This window comes from Pagrus major, chromosome 12 (assembly GCF_040436345.1).
Source record: "Pagrus major chromosome 12, Pma_NU_1.0".
Lineage (NCBI taxonomy): Eukaryota > Metazoa > Chordata > Actinopteri > Spariformes > Sparidae > Pagrus > Pagrus major.
Genome location: NC_133226.1, coordinates 6,336,285 through 6,345,084, shown reverse-complemented (window position 1 = coordinate 6,345,084; position 8,800 = coordinate 6,336,285). Strand labels below are relative to the sequence as shown.

General features: G+C 42.3%; 1 protein-coding gene across 1 annotated transcript; it reads left to right on the top strand.

Moving 5' to 3' along the window:
* Nucleotides 1-697: 697 nt before the first annotated feature.
* Nucleotides 698-1,105, top strand: pmchl (pro-melanin-concentrating hormone, like). Its single transcript, XM_073478484.1, has one exon. The coding sequence runs from the start codon at nt 698-700 to the stop codon at nt 1,103-1,105; it is 408 nt and encodes a 135-aa protein (XP_073334585.1).
* Nucleotides 1,106-8,800: the final 7,695 nt, after the last annotated feature.

Below are 8,800 nucleotides of genomic sequence, written 5' to 3'. Positions count from 1 at the left end.
CCATCTGGCAACACTAATTAGGTAGGATTGTAATTACGCTGCAGTCCGAAAAGAGATCAAATCAGTTTCCACCTCAGGGCCTCAGGAGCAGATCGCTGGTATCTTCTCCTCAAAGAAATATTTCCTAACTTCACTTTATCTTTGACACGTCAGCAAGGAGCTGCTGCCACGAACACATAAACACTTCAAGAATCATTTGTCAGCTTTTTAACACTAATCCAAGGTTAAATCCCTTATTGAACATCTTTGGAACAATGCCACGAGCGGACAGCTTTCATCACCAAGTATCTGACACAATGAAGTGCGTCACGGGTGTGTAATCCTTCCTTGTTGTTTTAAAGGGCAGTTATTACGGATTAATGCTCTTCTTTGTGTCAACTGTTCAAAGAATTCCCACTGTCATCATCAAGAATCTAATATCAGCCACCACGTTGGAGATTACTTTAATTAACTTTCAAGCAAAACAACACCCTTGAACGCTGCAAGAGTTCTACCCAACTGGCTTTTTATGCTTTTAACTAATTTCCGGAACACAACAGGAGAACAGATGACGAAAAATGATTCAACGTGGCCAATCTAGCTTGAAATGATATAAAAGCAGATGATACGATCTCAGAGTCAGAACAACGAAGCAAGAGCTCTGGAAAGAAACTCATCAACCAAGCCAACGCTTTGCACCTCCTGGAAGATCTTCACCATGAGACAGTCACTGATGCCCGTCATCTTCGCCGCAGCACTTTTCTTCGAGTGCTACACACTGTCAGTGGGGTTACCCATGGGCAAGACTGAAGACAGCTCCTTGGAGCAGGATACTTTCACCTCGCTGCTAAGTGACGAGGTGCCAGAAAACGGTCTCGGCGAGGTGGATCTGGCTACCGCAGGCAAAACCAGGGCGCCGAGGGTAATCGTCGTTGCTGATCCAAGCCTGTGGAGGGACCTGCGCTCGCTTCACAGTGGACTGTCCCTCTACAAAAGGAGAGCTGACGAGAACAGCCAGGTCATCGATCACAGAGGTGTTGGCCAGGACATGAGCATCCCCATCCTGAGGAGGGACACGATGAGGTGCATGGTGGGACGGGTTTACCGGCCATGCTGGGAAGTCTAGGACAGTTTGCTCTGTTCGCCATGTCTTCAGAACAGAGGACCTCAACCTTTCCTGCCTCACACTGAGCTGTAACATAATCCAAAAATCTGTGTATCTATATTTAAATTATTGCAGAGAAATAAAGTCATTGATTCTGCCTTATGTCTTGTGCATGTGTGGTATCTCTTTCTTGTGTAAATACTGAGATGTTGAGGGTCAGAGTTATACTTTCAGATCCGTGCATAATTGATGGCATAGCAGAAATTGGAGGATGGAAAAACATTGTTCATCGAGAAATTGTTACAGCACATAATAGCACAAATTGTAGTTATTTTTCCATGTATGGATTTAAAAAACAAAATAGCAACCTAATCGTCGGAATAAATGTTGGCAACATATGTTTCTTCAAACCACGCATATGATGAAATTTCACATTTGAGATGTTGAAACTTTCCTTTTCTTTATGTTCAATTTTCAATTTATGTTCCTCCAGGATTCTGCTCCATACTTAACACAAAGACATGAACGTGGTGCTGACCTTCTAATCTAACTCTCAAGAAAATAAGAGCATTTAGCAAAACTTTAAACTTCAAGACTCAAAAGTAGAAACTAGAGAATGGAAAAAAAGAGGAACAGTGCATGTGAAACAATTCTAAAACAGCTCATAAAAACATGAACTTAGTGGGCAAATTTCCAGCCTGTCCTCATCGAAAAAACGACCATATACTGTTGACTGTGCAAACAGTTTATTATGACCCATATTCACATTAGACAGTAACCTCTAATGACCGTAGTAATTATTACAGCAACAAAGTAGGAAGTCAGGGGAAGTACTAAAAAGAGCAACAAAGTCCACATAGGAAAGTGGATGGGATGGATGGTTGGGTAAAGCAAGAACAAGACTTTCTCCCAGGAGAACACTGATCGGGGTCAAGGGTGAAACCAAAAGTCAGTGTTGAGTTTTTAACTTTCTAACATAGACATAACATGACATGATGTAAGTGAAGTTAAATGAGTAACATAGTTATTCAAACCTAAACAGAGGCCCAATCCAAACACACCCCTTGCCCCTAACACTTCGCCCCAACCCTCCATTTTGCATGTTCACGTCTAGGGGTTTGGTCTTCCGATTCTTGTTGGGATAGAGGGGTAGGGTGAAGTGTTAGGGCAACATGGCCCTGCAAATTGAGTTTTTTTTAAAGACTTCTTTAAAACAAGCATAAAACAATAGCGACCATTTTTGCTGATGTCTCGGTAGCTAACTAGCTAGTGTAGGGATTAACTTTTAATAATAATAAAATAAAAATACGGAGAGACCACCACCACCACAGTCTTCAGAGAGTGGAACCAGAGAACATAACAAAATACAGTTTCATTTATACACTTTGTTTTTTGGCTTCTCTTTCCTTCCCAAGGGTTTTCTCCAGGGTCTTTTCTCACATACGCCTGTCAATTTACCTCATACAGTTCATAATTGACCAATAACGTGATTTTTCCTATCTCTGACGTAGGGTCAAGACAACAAAGGGGCCTTCACCTTTAACTTAGCCCCTATTAGGAGTTATAGGGGATTTTTGCTTTTGACTCATCCTTACTTTGGCATAAACAAGGTGTTTTATCAATACTTTAGGAGTTCAATGACTCCGTGTACGTGCCTAACTAGAAGTGGATTCAAAAAACATCTGGTTAGTCTGTCCTTGGTTAGTCTGTCCTGTTACTCGAGGACTCGAGGGCTGTCGCCAGGCCTTGCTCAATATCTGAGGGCATTTGAGGACATATAATAAGAATGTGTGTGTGCATGCATACAATATGTGTGTGTGGTTTTATCAGTAACAAACATAATAGGTATATGCATGTAATATAATGTGACCTGTGATTAATAAGGCTATATTATAGATTATACACTACACTAGCTCGCTAACATTACATTGTCAGTGCTGATTTGTGCATGACACCCACATCGTTACGTATTTCAGTGCTGCTTTCGACCACTACCCCTCGTACTCTGCTCTGAGGGGCAAGAGGTTCACTTGAAAATGAGGGGTAGGGGTAAAACTAGGAAATGGGACTGGGCCAAAGACATTAAAAACCTAAACAAACTGCAAGCATATAACGATGGTCAGGTACACCTGTTGCTGTTCAACTGCAATTGTCATGTTATTTTGGGAACGGTTATACATGTGTCGTTTTGGTAATCATTAGCAATCAACCTATTCAGTCATTGAGGTATGAGGATGTGTTGCAAATTTCAGAATACACAAAAGCAGGCTTCATTCAAAATGTTCTGTGTAACATCTGTGTAACACTTTCAATGGCTGTAGTAGTTGCAGTAACAGTAAGTTGATTCAGGCCTTAGTTTGGCTTCTTCAGGATTTAGGACTTCAGTATTATTGTAGTTCTGGTTCAACAAAAACATCTGTGATGAGAGAAGTAGCTTTGATAACCCTATGACTTACTCACTTCCAGCAGATCCCCTTTCTTCTAAAATTACAGACAGATTTTCCCATAATAGTTTGTTGCATCAGATCCTGCATACTGGTAAATGACTTCTGTCTTACGTGCGTTGGTGGCCTCGTGCCTGCTCAACAAAGCCAGACTCTTGGGAGAGTATTTCCAATTGTACAAGAGCTCATCTTATGAGAGAACTGAGGTGTGCATCGTAATAATGCCAGAGCATTAGGCTAAGCGATTTCCTAAACTCTGCAGATGTGTCCTGCACATCTGCCTTCAACTAGCAGGGGCAAGATTTAATAGGAAATGGCCTTTCAATCAATCAGGATAGGAATCAAGCTTCCTGAGGTTCAATAAACATCAATTACAGATGGTTTGGCTCATTATAGCTGCTGTGGCTGCTGCCTTGCCAACTGCAGCTAATAATGACCCACAGATTCAAACACAGATCTCTTTGTGTGCATTTGTTTTTAGCAATGAAGGTTCAAGAAACAGTTCATGTTGTAGTTTACTCCTCAGTATTTGTCACCTCAACCAGCCCTTTTTTGTCCTGATTCTATTTTTCTGTTATTATTTCTGACATTTGAGGTCCAGTTGTGGTCCTGATCATTAATGCTAATGATTCATTATTTCTTTATGAGGTCTTTGTGACACCAATGAGTATAATGTAACCCTTAAGGTGCGGTAAGCTGCTGCTGGTACGGAATGATAATCTGTTTGTGTGGGAGTTCACGTGTCCACACATGTAAATTAATTCAAAGTGGTCAAGCATGTATGTGTGGTCCAGTTTTGACCTTCTCTGCCAGGAATCACTGTTTAAAAGCAAATGAAAAGTTTCTGGTGCGTGATTGTTGTGAGTCTGTCAAAGTGCTTCAGCCAATAACTGCAGAACATTCCTCACAAAATACAGAGTGAGAGCAGTGAGTCAGCAGAAAGGAGGATGTTTCTGGGAATGTCTGCACCTATGTGGTATTTGAGAATAAGCTTCTGGTTGGAAAAACAATTAGACTGAAGACATGGGCACATATCCAGCATGTGAAAAATGTAATGCCTACTCTGACAAAAAGTTTGGAAAACTGGTACTTTGTAAATTATATTCGACTCGTTTGACAACATAAAAACAGTTTTGTAGTAAATCCTTTAATTTGATGAATAATAGATGCACACATGGTTTTCCTCAACAGAGGACTTGGGGACACAGATGATACAGGTTCGCTGGTTGATCTGTCAAGTCCACCACTTTTGTCCAGATGGAAATTGTATTAATAATATAATTAATTGTATAATCCTCTGAGTTTACTTTTATCAGTACTGACAGGTCAACATTTCAATTCAGCAGCCTCAGCTGCACTTGGTAGGTTGAGGTAAAGTTCACCCCATAAATTAAAAAAGAGTATATACAAATGTTCCTCTTACCTTTAGTGCTATTTATCCATCTAGATTGTTTTGGTGTGAGTTGCTGAGTTTTGGCTGTAGACATGTCAAATGCCAAAAAATCTCAACAGCAGTAATCTTGACCCTGTTACTCAAGATAATCCACAGACCTTGTTGTGAGCGGTTTAATGTAGTAACTCTTTTCTTTTCTACCTAACTACACCGAGCATAAGGAAGCATTTGTGAATATGCAAAGTAGAGATTCACCCAGGCACAGCTAGGACAGGTTTTGATTTTGGGGAGAACTTTCCCTTTAACAGATGTTAGCATGTTAACATGCTTTACTAAGAGATCAACATGTTGTTAGATTAAATAGTATGCTTCTGTAGGCATTAATTCCTCTTTGATTTGGCTGGCTGGTAGTGGGTGGGGCTTATTAATTAACCCAGTGAACCAGGTGTATTAATGAGGCTGGGTAACTGTGTCCAGTGTGGATTTTAGCGCTAAAGCATTGTGACCCACCTGTGTGGGACCCGACATCGAAGTAACTGTTTTGCTGTGAAGATGAACACCCAATACCTCAAGTTTAGTTTTTGATTAACTTCCAACCACCAATAAAACTTAAGCGAGACTGTGTCAACACCACTGGGGCTGGTGGCTAGTGGTGAGCTGACGGTCAGAGCTCGTCACTGTTTGCGGACCGGGGGTAAGCCCACACCATATACTGCCAGCCAGTCTATTCTTTATGTATGCACTTGTGTTAGGGAATGAGCGTGCCTTAGACCTCATTCATTCTTGTAACATTATTGGGGGCTTGTCCGGGATTGTTTTCCCATTATGCCAGACCTCCTAATTTGGAGATTTTGTTAGTGTTAAGTGTAGCTGAGACGCAGGCACTAGTTGGTGGCGTACACGCATTCCTTTTGCAAACAGCGATACGTAGAGTTGTATTCAGCTCGTCAAAGAATCACACGCTGCAAGGCTATTAACGTTAGTTTATGGTAGTGTATATTCAAAGTGTGGACACTCAACCAACCCCTATAACCATACTGAGGGATACTGGAGCCACTCAGTCCTTTCTGCCTGAGGGAGTCATAAGCCTCCCCCTGACACTGACTTAAAAGCCTCTATCCCAGTGAAGGGTGTTGGTGGTGGATTTGTTGGAGCCCCTCTGCAGAGGGTTTTCTTGGAGTTTAACACTGTAGATGGACCTGTAGTGGTAACCATTATCCCTGAATTACCAGTTGATAGAATTGATTTTGTATTAGGTAATGATTTGGCCGGCACCAAAGTGTGTATTACCCCAAGAGTGACTAAGCAGCCCTGTGAGGTTGTGCCTGTGATGTCTGCTTTGGAACAAGAACACCCAGAGGTTTTTACAGCTTGTGTAGCAACCTGTTCACAATCTAGTAGGAGTAGCTTGAAAGCCAGAGTGTCCAAGAGGCCTCTTCCATTGACTTAGTTGACACCTTCATTGCTAAGATAACTGATTTTGACACAGCAAATCTGTTTTCATGGGAGGCCCTTATTTACTTTGGCTTATGTAAGGGAGCAAGCTGGAAGCTTTAAAGACATTAATGAAGCAGCAGTAGGGATATTTTAGAGACAGATCTTTGGTGAGGAAGTGGAGGCCTCCGAGCCGTCCTGGCTAGGACTGTGGCTCAGATTGTGTTACCTCAAAGTTTTAGGCTTGAAGTGTTGAGGTTGGCTCATGAAACCACTATGGCTAATCACCATGGGATAAGTAAAACCCAGGAGAAGATATTGTGCTATTTTTACTGGCCAAAAATGCATCAGGATGTGGTTTCTTTCTGTCGAAGTTGTCATGCCTGTCAGTTGGTGGGCAAACCTAATCAGGTGATCCCAGTAGCGCCTCTGTCTTCTCCACCAGCAATGGAAGAATCTATTTCTCCTGTTCATTGACTGTGTGGGGCCCTTGCCCAAAACCAAGACCGGTAATGAATATCGGTTGATTATCATGGATGTTACCACTTGATTTCCAGAAGTGGTACCCCTAGGCAGGGGCTCTGCTCTAGATCTTCTCTCTTCTCTAGAGTTGGCCTTCCAGTTGAGATTCAACATGACTGTGGGTCTAATTTTACCTCAGGATTGTTCCAGGAAGTTATGCATGAACCAGGTATCAAGCAAATGATGTCTTCCACCTACCATCCTCAGTCTCAAGGTGCCATTGAATGCTACCATCAGACTCTCAAGACCATGATCTGGGAGGAAGCCATGCCACCCTTGTTGTTTGCCCTTGGGGATTCAGTGAATGAATTAACTGGGTTCAGCCCCTTTGAACTTGTGTATGGATGTGAAGTGAGGGGACCTCTTAAGATGGTCAAAGAGAGATTGTTGGAGCCCAAGACAGTGAGTTGGGTCTTGCAGTATGTGGCCACATTCAAAGATAGACTAAAAACCGCCTGTGAGCTGGCTAAAGAGAAGCTGAGAATTTTCTCAAAGCAAAACAAAAGCCTGTTATGACAAGAAGGCCGTCAAGTGTGTGTTTTCGGTAGGTGATAAGGTGTTGGTTTTGATGCTTATGGCTGGAGCTTCCCTTGGAGTAAGATTTAGTGGTCCCTATCCCATCATAAAGAAATTAGGTGATCATAATTATGTCACTGGCATTCCTGAGCATAGACAAAAGACCAGCTTTTGACATGAATCTCCTCAAACCCTATATTGAGCGGGACACTTCTGCAGAGTTTGAGGTTGAGGAAGGCGGGGGATTGAGGGAAGAAGGTTATGGAATGCCTGGTGTAGAACCAGTTACAGCAAGGCTGAAAAACTCCATAGCTATGGCAGATCTGAGGGCACAACTGTCTTACCTCTCAAGCAAGCAAGTAGAAGTTGTAATTCAGATGGTGGAAGAGCAGAAGGGGTTGTTTAAAGATACACCTGGTCATACCCATGTACTAGCACATGATGTAGATACAGGAAATGCACCTCCCATTAAACAACACCCTTACAGAATTAATCACAGTAAATGGGCTTTGGTTAAAGATGAGTTGAGGTATAGGGAGGAGATTGGAGCCATTGAACAGGGATTGAGTGAGTGGAGTTTGCCATTGGTGCGTGTCCCAAAACCTAACCAGACTGTTCACCCCTGTATTGATTTTCAAAAGTTGAATTATGTCACTAAATCTGATGTTTATCCTATTCCCCACCTAGATGACTACATTGACAAAATAGGTCATGCTGAATTTGTGTCCAAGTTTGACCTGTTGAAGGGTTACCGGCAGGTCCCCTTAACAAAGAGAGCACAGGAGGTGTCAGCATTTGTAACCCAAGACAGTTTATATTGGTGTCTAGGTCTCCCCTTTGGAATGAAAAACACACCTTCCACTTTCCAAAGGTTGATGAACAAAGTGGTAACTGGGTTGGACAACACTGTGACCTTTTTAGATGATGTGGTGGTATGCAGCTCTGCCTGGGCAGATCATGTCTCAACTGGCCAAAATGTGAAATTGAGAAAGGTCAGATAACGTGTCATTTGGCCCGAGGTTCAGTCATGCCTAGAGCAGCCAAAGTACAAGCCATACTGGATTTCCCTGTACTTCAGATTAAGCGACATCTAATGCGCATCCTTGGAATGTGTGGGTTCTATAGGAGGTTTGTCCCAAACTTTGGGTGAACCTGGGTGAACTCCAGTGAACCTGTGTTGGTTGCACCCGATTTCTCAGCTCCTTTTAAGCTTGCAGTTGATGCATGTGATATTAGAGTAGGTGCAGTGTTGATGCAAACAGATTCTACTGGAATAGACAGGCTGGTTGGCTTATTTCTCCAAGAAGTTAAATAGGCATCAACAGTGGTATTCAACCACAGAGAAAGAAGCCCTTACCCTGGTCTTGGCAGTTCAGCACTTTGAGATCTATGTGTGCAGTGCTGGAG